The 15881-nt window shown below is 39.9% G+C and overlaps 1 protein-coding gene across 6 annotated transcripts in view; it reads right to left on the reverse strand.

Moving 5' to 3' along the window:
• Positions 1-15881, reverse strand: part of LOC131073126 (protein PLASTID TRANSCRIPTIONALLY ACTIVE 14) — a 273647-nt gene that overhangs the window by 41697 nt on the left and 216069 nt on the right. For all 6 annotated transcript variants that reach the window (XM_058009511.2, XM_058009510.2, XM_059220953.1 and 3 more), the window contains 2 exons: positions 11297-11494; positions 10982-11027 (listed from right to left, as the gene is read on the reverse strand). In XM_058009511.2, coding sequence (XP_057865494.2) covers positions 10982-11027; positions 11297-11494 — 244 coding nt within the window. The remainder of the gene's footprint in view (positions 1-10981; positions 11028-11296; positions 11495-15881) is intronic.

Here is a 15881-nt window from a genome sequence, read left to right on the forward strand (position 1 = left end):
TCCAAAGGGATGGACGACCACTCCGGACAGAGAATAGTACAAGGACAACCCCAGAAGATCAGTGGTGAGATAAGAGGACCAACAACTCCTAGGGGTGCAACAGTGAATTATGCCGCACCGCCTGAGTTCCAAAATGATCAACCTATGGAGGCTGGCTTTGGAGCACGTGCACGGGGAAGAACTCAGGATATCTCAATCATGAACAATGATACCTTACCATCGGAGCCTACAATTAGCTTGTTCACCGAAAAGCTAGAACCCCCGCCTTTCCTATTAACTCTCCGAATCTTTGGTAAGAACTTGCACAACTGCCTCATTGACTCGGGAGCTTCAGCTAATGTTATGCCCTTGTCAGTATGTAGTGCTTTAGGCTTGACCCCCACCAAGACTAACCGAAAGGTTACCCAGTTGGACAAATCTGAAGTAATTGTAGTGGGCGAGCTAAACAACATACACATGCAATTAACAGCAGATCCACGTATTCAGATGTACATCGATATTCAAGTGGTGGACATCCCGGGGGCCTATGGCATGCTACTCAGCCGAGATTGGACCCGCGTCCTAAACGGCTGGCTGCATTCTAGTTTCACCCATATGTGGCTACCATGGAGAGGGGTAGCAAACCAGATCCGGATTGAGTCCGAACCTCGGCTCAAGCTGATGATTACGGAATATAATCAGGCCAATGAAACCCTATTCTTAGAATCAGACCTGGGCACATATAGGGCAGATATCGGGTCAATGAACGAAGTTTTATTGGTACAATGCTCAAACCCAGTCCAAAATTTCGGACAAATTGCAGAAAGTTATGATAAGGAGGCCCCGTCGCCAGAGGAAGGTGAGTTATTCAGCAACCTCAGGGAATTCTTTTGCAAATGTGAGGGACCAGTGTCCCAACTTAACTATCAAGATTCTATTGGGAATTTGCTCCTAACCAGTTGGTGCAGAGTTCACAATGCTGCCCATTCAGAAACAACTTGTTCACTATGCAGGGCAGCGTTGAGTCAGGCATGCAAGAGACATTCAGAGGTGCTGCAAACTCATACTCTCAGGCCGGAAGACACCACACCCCCTGAGCGGCAAAAGTATGAAATCACAGGTCCGGCAACCGCAACAAGCAAGGTTACCAACCCAAATCAAACTTGGACCTTAAGGTTCGATGGCTCTAAATCCAAGCAAGGGGCTGGAGCAGGGGTAGAACTGATAAGCCCTACTGGCGAAACCTATTTAGCTTCCTACAGACTACAGTTTCACTGCACCAACAATATAGTAGAATACGAGTCTTTAATTCACGGTTTGCTATTAGCCACCAAAAAGGGAGCCCAGATCCTGCATTGTTTCAGAGATTCCGAAGTGGTAGTCCGGCAAGTTCGAAGACAATATACCTGCCATGACAAGAGACTCAGTATTTACCGCAATCGCGTGTGGGACATAATGGAGAGCTTTGATGCTTTCAACATCAAGACCATATTCAGATCACAAAACCAGGTCGCAGATTCGTTAGCCCAGGCCGCGAGCACGCTTGAGCCACTATCAATGCAAAGTTTGAAGAAATTTATAGTAGAGTTAGCAACAGTTTCATCAGTCCCAGACAACGTTACTAATTTTCAGGTGTTCGATGACGACAAACACATCATCGACTTCATTACAAGCTTAGATGTGTTTGCAACTCAGATTATAGATGAGGAAGAACCTCAAGAAGTCGAGATCGACATAGAGGGAGTCTTGAATCTTAGAACAAATACGATTCCCAAAGGTATGGTGCAGTTAGAACGAATTTTTGACTGGGACCCGCTCAAGTCTCGCAAGGAAGGCACTGCAGAAGGAGGCGCTTGTGATAAAATCAATATCGGCACGCAAGAGAATCAAAAGAACGTACTGATTGGCAAAGTGTGTACGCCCCAAGAAAGAGACGGAATCCTCAAAAATATGAGGGAATTCCCAGATATCATCGCTTGGAGGTATGAGGATCTCAAAACCTATGATACATCTGTGATAACTCATACCATACCCCTTAAGCCAGATTCAAAACCCTTCAGGCAGAGACAGCGTCCAGTGAATGCCCTCCTCGAACCATTGATATATCAAGAGGTAAAGAAGTTGCTGGCTGCTCGCATCGTCTTTCCAGTACGACATTCTACCTGGGTCGCTAATCTAGTCCCAGTAAGAAAGAAGAGTGGGGAAATCAGACTGTGTGTCGATTTCCGTAATCTAAACAGAGCATCAGAAAAGGATAACTACCCGCTGCCCTCCCTTGATGAAGTCCTGCAAATGGTCAACGGATCCCAGATGATGTCTTTCCTAGATGGTTACTCCGGGTACAACCAAGTAATGGTCGAGTACGAGGACCGACTTAAGACTGCATTTACCACTAAGTGGGGGATATTTGCTTATCGGAGAATGCCTTTTGGTTTGATCAACGCAGGAGCTACATTTCAACGCGCCATGGACATCACATTCAAAGACCTTGTAGGTCGCTGCATCATCGTCTACATGGACGACTTGACCGTTTTCTCCAAGCAAAGGGCAGATCATGTGAATGACCTACGAAAGGTTTTCTAGCGCTGTCGTCGATTCGGGATATCTTTAAATCCAAGGAAATGTATGTTCGGAGTGACCGAAGGTAAGCTCCTCGGCCATGTTATCTCAGAAAAGGGCATAGCAATTGACCCTGATAGGACCAAAGCCATACTGCAAATCAATCTCCCTGCAAGTAAAAAGGAAATTAAGTCATATTTCGGAAAGATAAATTTTGTTAGAAAATTTATAACTGGGTTTGCCGAAATAGTTCGCCCTCTCAACGATATGTTGAAGAAAGACGCCAAGATAGAATGGACCCCAGCAACCAAAAGGGCGTTCGAAGAGATCAAGCAAGCAATCGTCCAGGCGCCAGTTCTGGTAAGCCCTGACTACCTAAGGCCGTTTTACATTTATTCCTTCGCCTCTGAGCACACCTGTGCAGCAATCTTAACTCAGCGAAAGGAGGAAGGGGGTGAGCACCCGATAGCGTTCATGAGTACTCCGTTGAAGGAGGCTGAACTAAGATACCCAAACATTGAAAAGCAGGCCTATGCGCTAGTCAAAGCCATCAGGAAGTTCCGGCATTATATACTTAGGAGTAAGATATATGCCATAGTGTCGGATGTTGCAGTGAAGACATTATTGATGCAAAATGAGCTAGGTGAAAGAAGAGGCAAATGGGTGACCATCATTCAGGAATATGACATTGAAATCCAGCCTATGAAGCTAGTACGAGGTCAGGCCTTGACGCAAACCCTCGCGTCCGAATGCTCAGGAATCGTGCATCAGCAGTATCTGATTGAACAGGTCTCTCCAGACAGGTGGTATGATGACATAATTTTCTACCTTCTTAATCAGAAATGCCCATCACACCTCAACCCAGTGCAGAAAAGGGCACTAAGGATGAAGAGTAGCCGTTTCATGCTGCAAGGTGCCGTCTTATACCGCAGAAATCATGAAGGCATTTACCTGAGGTGCGTAAATGAGGATGAAGCACGCCAGATTATAAAGCAGTTCCATACTAAGTTCGGAACAGGCCACGGGTCAGGCCTAGCAACAGCCCACCAAATCCTCAGGGCAGGCTATTACTGGCCTGCCTTATTCCGAGACACCCATGAACATGTGAAGAAATGTCATGTGTGCCAAGTATCCGCAACAAGGGAGCGAGCCCCAGCTATGCCACTCCGACCAGTCATAGAGGTAAAACCATTTGGCCAATGGGCGCTCGACTTCATAGGTACGATCAACCCGCCCTCCTCTGCGCAACACAGGTACATTCTAACCGCTTCTGATTATTGCACAAGGTGGTCTGAAGCTCAATCATTGAAACAATGCAATGCTAATGCTGTTATTAAATTTTTAGAGGAGAATATCATTACACGTTTTGGCTGTCCTCACGCTCTAGTCTGTGATAATGGTTCTGCTTTTGCGTCATTAAAATTCTCAAATTGGGCCTTCGATTACGGGATCACTTTAAAATTTTCATCTAATTACTATCCCCAAGGTAATGGTTTAGCGGAATCCACAAACAAAAACCTCCTGAGTGTGATTAAAAGGCTCCTAGACAAGAATCCGAGAGATTGGCACACCCAACTCCGATTTGCCCTTTGGGCAGACCGCACCCGATGCAAGGCCGCCATTGGAACTTCTCCATACCACTTGGTATATGGCCTTGACCCCATCTTCCCGATACAATTGAGAATACCAACTTTGCAGTTCATGGGCGAATACCTAGGAATCAATAACGCTGTGGAAGCTAGGTTGTCCCAGCTGTTATACTTAGAGGGAAAAAGAGACGACGCTATAAATAATTTTGCCAAACACCAAGAAGTGGTCAAGCGTTGGTTCGACAGACGGGCAAAAGTAAAGGCCTTTCGCATTTCCGATCTTGTCCTTTGTTGGGACAAAGCTCATGAAAGAAAGGGAGAGCACGACAAGTTTGATAATCTGTGGCTCGGTCCTTTTCAAATTTCAGAAATTTTGGGAGAAAATGCATTCCGACTCAAGAACCTAACAGGCGAGGACGTTCCCTTGCCCGTGAATGGTCAATTCCTCAAGCATTATTTCCAGCCGTAGGCTTCCCTAAGCCTTTTCATTGTGAATAGTTGTTCTGTTTTCCTTTCTCGTCTTAGCTTAGTTTCTTGTTTTCCTGCTCTGCTTTGGGACCCCTGTCATTTTCTTGAAGGAAGCCTTCGCCGTGTACAACGTTGGTGCGATGCCAGATTGCTGTTACCATCTGTTTTTGGAATCCAAGCTCGAGGAGACTCTTGATTGATGGAGCACCCCATGATACGTTCGGTTAGATCTAGATGACCTTTCTCTACAAGATCTTGTCCTAGTCAAAACCTATCCCCGATATCGTGATTACTGCACAAACACATATTAAAATTGCATACGATCAGTTGCTAATCAAAGGGACACTATATCGATGAAAGGTCCGAGGCTATGCTTCAGCGACCACTGTTACGCTCAATCCCGCGTAGGCTTCACTGCCTACTATGCCAAAAAAAAAAAAAAAGAGAAGAGAGGAAAAGGAAATCGATCAAGCACTCTGAAATCAAGCGCTAAACGTAAAATTGGCAAAAGGGAATGCAGGCATCTCTGTCGGTATAAAAAGAAAAAGGGGTAAAACCTTCTTGCTGGAAACAGAGCAATCTCTGTGAGCTAACAGGCGATAACTCCGCCGGGGCTATAGACGCTTGCTGGCAGCGGGGCTCTATCCAGGTTGCTTTTGGAGTATTAGCCCGTTGGACATCTCGACACGGTGAAACATTGATGCCACAACTTTTTCTAAGCTGGAATAAACTCCATTTGCACACACTAGTTAATCCGATTTGCGTGTGGTTTGATTTGAATGTAGAAGTTTTAATATCGTATTTGGTAATATGAAAATCTGGTTTCTCCTTTGAAGATTGCACTAAGTTTATGCAAACATTGCGTCTGAATGACTGATGATGCCTAATTTAGTTTCCTGGAGGTGTCTGTCTGTTTAATTGAATCTGCTATCCTAGTTAGAATTTTCAGTCTCTCTCTCTCTCCCTATCCTTCCTTTCTTTCCTCCCTATTTTATCTTTTCGGAAAATCTGCAGTCCTGCTAAATCAGCTTCAAATTAACCAGCATCACCTGAAGGAAAAGACCGTAAAAGGTCCCCGGGAATTTATACATAGAATTGCCAATTAAACGTAAGTCCCCTTGTGTTTCCAGCATAAACACATCAAGCCACTGAGAGATCCCGCAGTCAAAACTTGACAAAAGAAACCTTGAGGTTATCCCCTTTGATCAAAACGTATAAAATAGCATTAGGGATTCCCTTATCTCAAGAGAGAGTAGGATAATCAGTCGGCTATTCTATTCTGCGTTGGCCGTATGGAGTTTGCAGCAATGCGATTTCATCCACGTCAACAAGTCGTACGGTACACGAGTACAAGACATCAGGAGAGGTCGTACGAAAAAAGATATCCAAAACTCGTGCACAGGAAATCCGTACGCATTCTGTACGTGTTGCCAAGCGCACAGCGATCGTATGGATAAGGGAGGTATAGAAGACAAGAAAAAGTGGACACCATACGGAGGAGATTGGACACTGTACAGCCACCGTACGGAATTGGTAGAGGGTTGCAGTGCAAGACGTATAGCATTCCATATGCAGCAGGCAGTGCTATAGGAGAAATTTTTTGCCATCCGTACTAAGTTGGGTGCAGAGTTGGCGTGCATTAAAAAAGTTGTATGGTCAGAAGAGGGAAGTATACGGGCCAATCAATATAGTGTAGAAGCAGCAGTTGGTCCAATGGTCCGTACCAATTGGCGGGTCACACTTGCAGACCGTTATAATAATGGTCAAGGACTAGACAAAGACAGGAAAACAGGGCAAAGCAGTTGCAGTTGCAGTGCAATCATGATAGCTATAGATCCAACCAGCGGCAACAAGAAGGCCAAAATGAGGCCAAAAGTGCAAAAGGATCCAGAGGTTATCATGGTGGAGAATGTAGCCTTTGAGAGTGTGACTGGCAGCGAAAGTCGTACCTGGTGGGAGGAATCTTCCCCCGACCATGTGATAAAGGAATCCCTCAGAAAAGCTCAGGTAGACCATGCCATCCAGATGCCGACATTCAATATTAAGGATTTTGAGCCGGTGCTACGGACTATGGTATCCGGATACAACCGCTACGAAAGGGCATCCATCATTCAGTTCCAGGGCTACACGGTACGAGTTTCATTGCTAGTCACTATAGAAAAGGGTAGATAGGACTTCATATAATCAAGACTTTGAGCTTGATATTGCTATCCCGTCCTGAAGGAAGTGACGGAAGTCTTTGAGCTTTCAGGAAACTTCATTTCCTTTGTCTCATTTCATTTTCAAAGGTTGTTACTGCTTTTTTATGTTGAATTGCTATCACTTTTTTGTGAAGAGAAAGGGATATTGGCTTTCTTGAAAGAAGAAGAAAGACTCCTGTCCCATCCCATTTTATTTTTAAAGTTGTAGTTAGATAGGGGGAGCCTTCCCTTAATTAGGAGAGTGCTACTCACACACTGTGGTTGAAACCACAATTTTGTATATTTCCCCAAGTGTACAAAATTTTCAACCAACACGTCAGAGATGGTACAGGACTGGAAGCACATGCGACAAGTGGAAGGATTGAGCACCTTGGGCGCCACCTTGCACAGTATGGAAGGATCCTTCCAAGATGTGTACCTGCAGATGCGACAGAGTCAGATAGAGCAGCAGGCTCAACAACTGTATGTGGCAAAACTAGAGAAGGAAGGGGAGAAGCGTGCGCAGCTAGCCACAATAGAGAAGAACCTGAGAGCTGAGCTAGAAACGAAGGTGACTACTTATGAGGCCTGTTGCAACATGCAAAAGGAGGTGCAATATAATGTCCCCGATATAATTAAATAATATTGATTTCTGTATGGCTCTAAATTTAATAATAAAATCTTTCGAGCCCCTTTTTATTTTATTAGTTAAGTTATGTTTGTTGTGTCAGCCCATTTGTAACCCTTCGAGAAAGTTCCCAGAGCCCATATTTATGGTTGAGTCTGTCATTTGTGTTGGTATGCGAATTTTGGTATTTTTCTCTATTGTGCGAATTCCTATTGGAGTTCTGGTATCCGCCATTTCGGAGGTGAAAGACCCTGCCTATTTGGTATTTGCAGTTTCGGTGAGATTCACCCCTCACCCTATTCTATTATGTGTACTTGTTCCGGATCTCGCAAATCTTCAATCTCATCAATGTTTACTTTCTCCAGTTGCATATTTGTTAATCTGATTTACATGCATAAAGGATTCCTAATATTCAAAATTCATTACTTGATACGCTTGCGGAAGACCACCCCCTTCACTGTATAGTCACACTCTCTCCTCACCACCGTACGGCCCAGTCTCACACCACCATACGGCGTGCCTTGGCACCACCGTACAACCTTCTTGACACCACCATACGGCCCTCTCTTGACAACCGTACGACCTCTGCTCGATACCCGTACGGCCTTGCCTCACACCACCGTACGGTCCTGCTCCAAACACCATCATACGACCTTGTCTCCCTCACCAGTACAGTCAGGGAACATTACATGCAAGTACTGGCAGCAAAAGTGGCCAATCTTACCTTATAGATGGAGCAAAAAGACAAAAAACTGTTGGAGACCGCACACATGGTGAAGAAGGCACGGGAATGGCAACTGATGGCAGAGAAGAACCTCACACTCCCCACAGGGCAACAACCTTCTTCTTCAACCACTATAGGGACGCCTTCTCCCCCTTCTCAATCCTAGTCTTTTGTTTTGTATTCTAGCTCCAATTGTCTTAGTCGTCTAGAAGACGACTACTTTTTTTTGGGGGGGGGCTGATGTTAGGGGTCAATAACACATGTTAGTTTGTAGTTGGGATGGGTATTTATGTTTATGTTTATGTTTATGTTTGAGTCGCCAAGAGGTTCCCGTGGGGTAGTTGGTAGTTAGTGATGGTTGGCAACTTGGCCAACCGTCGAGTCTATATATGATTCGGATGGAACCTCGGCAAGGATGGTATTGTACTGACATATTCTTGGGAATTCAATAAAGATATCATTCTTCTGGTATAGTTGTTTGTTATTGTTACTTATGCTTTGATATATGAACATTTTGTTACATGACTAGTTGGTACGTGTGGGAAATCCTTGTTTTATCCGTGAGTTTACCAACCTCACATTAAGGACTAAACACCAGATAAATGAAAGCAATGGTGTAATATTCCGGATAGTTTTTTTGTTTTTAAGACCAATAATAATCATCAACCAATAGATAACCCATTAAGGTTAGAAAGCATAAACTCAAAGCTTGCTGAAAAATGCAACCCTTCCACTTTCTGATCACCAAGTGCCCAATGTGGGAAGGTGAGAGCATACAGTGAATAGGGGATCGTTAGATCTCAAATCTACTGAAAAGATAAAGTGAATACAATACTGGGCGGCAAGCTAGCCCCTTCTGCTTATCCATCGGGAAAGCAAGAAACTTGGCGGTGAAACAACCAAGAGAAACATACAGCAGACACAAACCACTCAACCGCGATGTTTCAACGGGAGGACTGAATTACAAAAACTCAACTCAACCGCTTATGCAGTGGGAGGACCATTACAACCAATCATCACTCGACCGCTTACGCAGCAGGAGGACTGAATTACAATTAACTGATGTAGGCGGCAAGCCAGCCTCTTCCACTTTTTCAACGAGATGTGAGTTTACAAGCCAGAACGGGTTAGTAGTACTACTACTTAACCTTACAATAACAGAGAGAGTGAGAGTAGAAGAGTAATGCTGAACATCAAAGATAATAAACATGAAACTCTACTAACATCAAAACTGCAAGCTGGAAATGCATAACCAGCAGCCTATGAACCCACTAAAACACTCATATCTCTCTCAATACTCACCCAATTCACCCCAAAACAGTTCTAAACCAACACTATACCAGCAACGATGAAAACAAACCCAAGGTGAGCTATTAAAACACCCCCATTTATTTGGCATGCATCCCAATGCACCTCCTAAACCCAACGCCTAACCAGAGAATTTCGATTTGCAATATTAAATTCCATACGCAATGCAAGGTGCTAAAAACTTACAGGATGAAACTCCAGTAGCAGGAAAGATGAATGAGCCGGTACCCAGAATGATAGAATCGCCTGGCCAAGAGGTATGAGCAAAATATGGTTTCAGCAACTCCGCGACCAGCAACCAGAAAACATTCCAATCCCACACAAAACACTCCACAATCTGCAAAACTCACTCACCAACAGCACTGCAAATACAAGGACATAGCTAGGTACCATCTTCCAAGTATGAAACTAAGACTTAGCTCGGAAGCCACACTTCGAAGCTCAGATTTTCAATCGCCAAACTGGCAACATAACGATGCAATTTCATAAGATACCCAAAATGAGAGCCCAAGGCTCTTATTTATAACTTCTTGCACCACCAAATTCAAATGGAAATGCTCACAAATATGCCCAAATTCATCTTTCCCAATTGCCTTTCATTTACCAAAGTGGACCCAAAAGATGGCGCCATACTTCAAAGTCAAAAATCACGCCTAGCCAGCAAGGACCACGAGTTATGACTTAGCAAATACTTTGTTGAATAAAATAACATCTCCCATTTTAATATTGGCGTCCCCCTTCCATACATAAACAATTCGCCTAGCACTTAGGAGACATCATGTTATGCACAATTTCCAAAGTCATTATTTAGTAGTAAAAATAAATAAAATTAATTAAATATTAAACCTTAGGATAAAGAAATAATATTTAATTAAATCACTTATCACTCCAATACTGATTATTAACATAAAAAAGATGAAGCTGAGCAAGGAAGACCACTAAACTGCTGCAAGATCAGGACCCTGTCCACTGCCAAAAATAGAAATACTACATACTGCCACTTACTAAAAATAGTAAGTCATGAACTACTGCTCCGAAAAACATGATCTTCGCACCCAGTGACAGAGCATGGAAAGCTCAGTAGGATAGTATCACCAAAATAGCCAACCCCTGACTTACTAAAAATATTAAGTTCTCGCCTCATCAATGCTTGAAACCCTAAATCTGCATTCCACATAGCCTATGGGTCTCAGGAATAGGGCAATGGACCACTGGAAGTACATCAATGAGAAGGGGACATTACAAATGGAAGAAGAGTTGAATTAGATAGAAAGGAATCAAACAAGGGAACTGGTACCTAGACTAATGGACAAGAATGTGATAGGAACAAAGTGGGCGTTCTGGAACAAGCTGAATGAAGATGGAGAAATACAAAACACAGATGTAAATAATATAATAATTGAAATTTAATGAAAAGCTGATGTAACTGTAAAGGTAACAAAAGCTTTCATGATGAGAACATAGTTCTATTGTTTTATATAATAGGTATAACTTTGAAGCCAAAGATAAATGAATTAAAGGAGATTGTGGTAACACATTTTCTTACTTCAATGCACTTCCATAGATTTTGCTCCTATCATTCAATTCAGCTTCTGCAATCAAAAGAAATGAAAAATTATGTATACTAAAACAACATTCCACTGGCAATTAAAATCAAAGTCAGAACTGCATAAATTCAAAACTTTTGTATCACGTGATAAGATAAATGTCAATATAAAAATACAAATAAGCAGAAAGCAACAAAATAAAGGTGGAAAGGACAAATTATGCAGAGAAAACTTTCAGGATCATCTACAATTTTATAATTAATGCTTGTTAACATGGTTCACAAAAATGCTTCCACAAGGGGTTTGGGTAGAACCTAGCTTCTTGATATCCTCAGCAACTGTAGTTGGAAACATTCCCAACAATTTCCAGCATTCCTCTTGAAGCTCGTCAATAGATTTCTTTTCCATGCTTGGAAGGAAAGGCAAGTCCCCTTCAGACCAAGTTGGTAAGGTTCTTGCTGCTGCTATTACAGCTCCATCAGCAAAATTATCATCTTCATCAGATAATGCATCTGTGAGATTCATACAAAATACAACCAATGGACACTTATAAGGAACATTTCAAATAAGAACATCATACAATAAAATGCCTATATAATAAAAACTACTTTTCAGAATGCCTCCAAGCATTTGAATATGAACTTAATCATTATTTAGTAAATACTAAATAGCCCTGTATGTAGTTAGAAGGAGTATTTAATAGAAAATGACCCCTAAAATAAAAACAGGAAGCACATATTTTTTGAAGCTTTAAGATAGCATATCAGCTGTCTTGCAATCAAGAGGATGCTTTCAAGCTGGCACAGATTTCCAAAAAAACTTATAATAAAAGTTTGAAATTCGACAAACTTAATAGAAAGAGAAAAAAAATGGTCCCAAACCACTTCAATTAAATTTGTACAGTCTGATTCTACATAAAAAACCCTTTAAAAACTTTAAAATTTGTTAGGGCTTTAAGTTTTCATGAAAAATATTAAAATATTAATATTTGTTAGGGTGTTACCTTTTCATTTTAAAACCATGACACCCATTGCTTCGCTACTGAGTTTTCTGTGAAAATTTTGATGCAAGTTTACTGTGTCCACAGTCCTGTTTGCAGATTTGCTGCATTTTTCTTTTTCTGTCTAATTTTTATATAGCCTTCCCTCTCAAGATCTGCTGCTGCATTTTGTTGATGTTTGTCTTGTGTTCAAAGTTGCTGTCGAATGTGAAAGGTGCTACCATGTAGTTGGCATTCATTTGTGTCTGAAGATGCCGAGCTGTGTTTTGTTTCTGTGTTCTGCCACCATGTTGTGCCATTTGCTATCAAACACCATTGCTGCCCCATCAGTGATTTTTAAGACAGCTTTTTTTAATTTAGACTCTATTTACTTTTTGACTTTTGGTTAAAATTTATTAGTAGTTACTTTTTATTAGATTTGATATTGATTATTAATTTTAGATTAAACTTTTATTCCATTTTTTTATTTGTAATTTATCATGTTTTTTTCATTATTTATAGCTTGATATTTGTATATCTGATTTTTCTTTCAATTTTTTTGTGTTTCTATGAGATTTTTATCTTTTTAGTATTATAATTATCATTTAATTTCTTAATTCAGTTTTAATTTGTATCAATGTTTCATTACTAATTTAAAACTATTAATGCGATTTTCAATAGATTTGAATCTTCTCATTTTATTTAATTAAAATTTATTCTTACACTTGATATTTTTTAATTTATATCATTAAATTTTAATATTTAGGCATTCTTATATGTTTATTTATTACTTTCAAAATAAAAATAATAAAATGCGTAAATATTATACATCAAACTTAGTCACGGATATATTTTTCCTGATTTTGTGGGCTAACGAAATTGCTCCAAAATATTTTTAGACATTTTATTATATTAAGAAATAGAGGATATTTTTAGAAATAGGGGATATTTTTAGATGGGGGGAGTACGCCTAGAAGGTGATTGATCAACCATGTAAGTAAGCTCTAGTTATATGGTCCAAGAACAAATACAAATATCTGTGCTAGGCAAAGATCCATAATGGAGATCAGCACCATCATAAATATGTATAAAAGCTTACCGTAGAACTTGATGCATCCACCACATTTTAGGATCACTCTGAGATATAATATTGTCCATAGGAAAACGAAAACTAGAAACCTTAAGGGTTCCTCCCAAAGGAAGCATGCCTTTGCCTTTATGTTTAAATGAAACAGGTCTAATGTATATTTTTATTATGGCTATTTAAAAAAAATTATGCGATTATATTGTACAAAATATATATTTTCCAAAACAAACAGTGCCATAAAAACCTGAACGTAAATGAGAAAAACATTGGCTTTGTCACAAGGTATAGTGGGGATATTTTTAGATGGAGGGGGTACGCCTAGAAATTGGGGATATTTTCAGACATTTTTCTAGGGGGGGAAGGCAGAGATGACAATTCAAAAATGTATTTTCTTTTTAAAAAGTAAATTTCAATTACTCATGTATAAAACATTCATCATATACGTTATATAACCATATCATGAAATATTAAAGCTAAATTAAGAATTTTAACAAACTTTCAATGTCTAATTAGTAATGACTTTAATTTGAAAGGCCAAAAGGTTACAAGTACAAAATAACAAAATGTGGATAACTTAAGATATATTGCTGCTATATCTTTATTCATCCTCTCTTAGATCAAAATCTGACTGAGAATTCAATTCATTACCAATATCAAGGGTTGCCCTCATCCAATAAAACACCCACCAATCCCTTCTCTACCACCTCCTCATCAATTTGTGTGGCATCTTCATAATCAACATCCACCATAAAGTTGTTGTATATCATTACTCAAAGCCCATTGATTCAAGTAAGGCTTCAATTTCTCTTTCACATTGTTTGACAACAAATTCAACTAGAACATGTGCAGCTCGAGAAAATTGTCGCTTTTCCCCTCAAACTAGCCAATAAAATAGATAGTATTGTTGGAAATGTCATCACTTTCATTCCAAGTTAGAGTCATAATTGTTTGCATACTATTAAATGTATTTAGTTTTATAATTCTAAATATTTGGATTTTAGATAAGTCTTTAAAGTGTGGCATCCAGTTTGGGAGTGCTAGAGTACAAATTTTATGAACAGCTCAAGTTATTTTAATGCTTCATTTTTTGGGTATGTTTGAAGTAGATATGTAATGCTATATATATGTGTGTGTGTGTGTGTGTGTGTACAAACCCGATAACCTGCTTTTTTTTGAGGCATTTGGACCTGCAATAACCTGCTTTAACACCAGTGTGGATTTTAGATAAGTTTTTAAAGTGTGGCATCCAGTTTGGGAGTGCTAGAGTACAAATTTTATGAACAGCTCAAGTTATTTTAATGCTTCATTTTTTGGGTATGTTTGAAGTAGATATGTAATGCTATATATATATATATATATATACACACGTACAAACCCGATAACCTGCTGTTTGTTGAGGCATTTGGACCTGCAATAACCTGCTTTAACACCAGTGTGGATTTTAGATAAGTCTTTAAAGTGTGGCATCCAGTTTGGGAGTGCTAGAGTACAAATTTTATGAACAACTCAAGTTATTTTAATGCTTCATTTTTTGGGTATGTTTGAAGTAGATATGTAATGCTATTTGATGATCTGGGTTGCTCTTACATTTGAGAAAATTTGTATTTTCAGATCAGAAATAAAATCTCGAATCTTCTTCTATATGTATTTCTGAATATTGTTATATTTTTTAGTTATTTGCTGCAAGTTACTCTATTATCTGCACTTTATTTGTCATCTCAAAACCATTGCAAAACACATTCAAAACAAAAAAAAAACAAAGGCAAACAAGGCAGCATATTACAGCCAACCAAAAAGTGTGATTGTGAGAACTTTTAGATGGCAAGGCAACCGAGAAAGCGCAGTTGTAGGAACTTTTGGATGGCAACACAAGCTGGAAAGTGTGACTGTCCAAACTTTTGGGTGGCAATGCTAGTTGTAAAGTATGGCATCTTGTGAAATCACCTTCTTTTTGCATTGGCCCTTTTTTGTCCACTTTACGACCCTTTGGCATTAATTTATGATGGCATAACCATCAAAAAAGTGCATCATTGTTTTTATTGCTTTGGATGGGTTTCAACTAGTCTTTGCCACCTAAAACGAGTACTTCACTTATTCATCATTTTTATTAAGTGTGGTTTCATTATGTCTTTGCCACTTTCATTGTATGTCATCATTCTCAAGTTTTAAAGCATTGATTCTTGGACATGGATCACATAAATGATTGGCATGTTTTTTGGTGCATTTTTATGTTGGCTTTGCCACCAAAAAGTAGTGCTGTATTGAGTAATTTATTCCTCTTTCTTGCTTTGCCTTACACTAATATGTCACTTGAATGCAGTGCTGGAGTTCTCTTTGAGACTCGCCAATCTAGCATTCGCATTAAAAACTGACATTTCACCCTTCGTCTTTTATGCTGGAGCTATCACACTATCAAGATCATTCTTATTTTTGTTTTGTGCATCTCATCCTTAAACAGCCTACAAACCATTGTTAACTAACAAACAAGACCAAGAACTAATAATCCTGCAATTTAAATAGGAAAGAAAACTTGGTTGATATTGATAACATGATAGGAATGACATAGTTCCATACTAAAAAACTGATAGAGGGCAAAGTTTTGTAGGGGTATGTTGTGACCTTTTCACACATCGCCCCATTGCAAACGGAGACCCCCTCTTTGCTGCATTCTTGCTTTCTGTTTTGTTAGTTTAGGGTTTTTGGCTGTTAGGTCACAATTTTGAGCTTTCATACCCGAGTCTCTTTTTGATATGGTCATGCCCAAAGGTCTTCAATGTGCTAGTAATGTTTAAATTTTGAGTTTTGAAGTCAATAGGATCAAATGTTTAAAAGA

This window comes from Cryptomeria japonica, chromosome 5, assembly GCF_030272615.1.
Source record: "Cryptomeria japonica chromosome 5, Sugi_1.0, whole genome shotgun sequence".
NCBI lineage: Eukaryota > Viridiplantae > Streptophyta > Pinopsida > Cupressales > Cupressaceae > Cryptomeria > Cryptomeria japonica.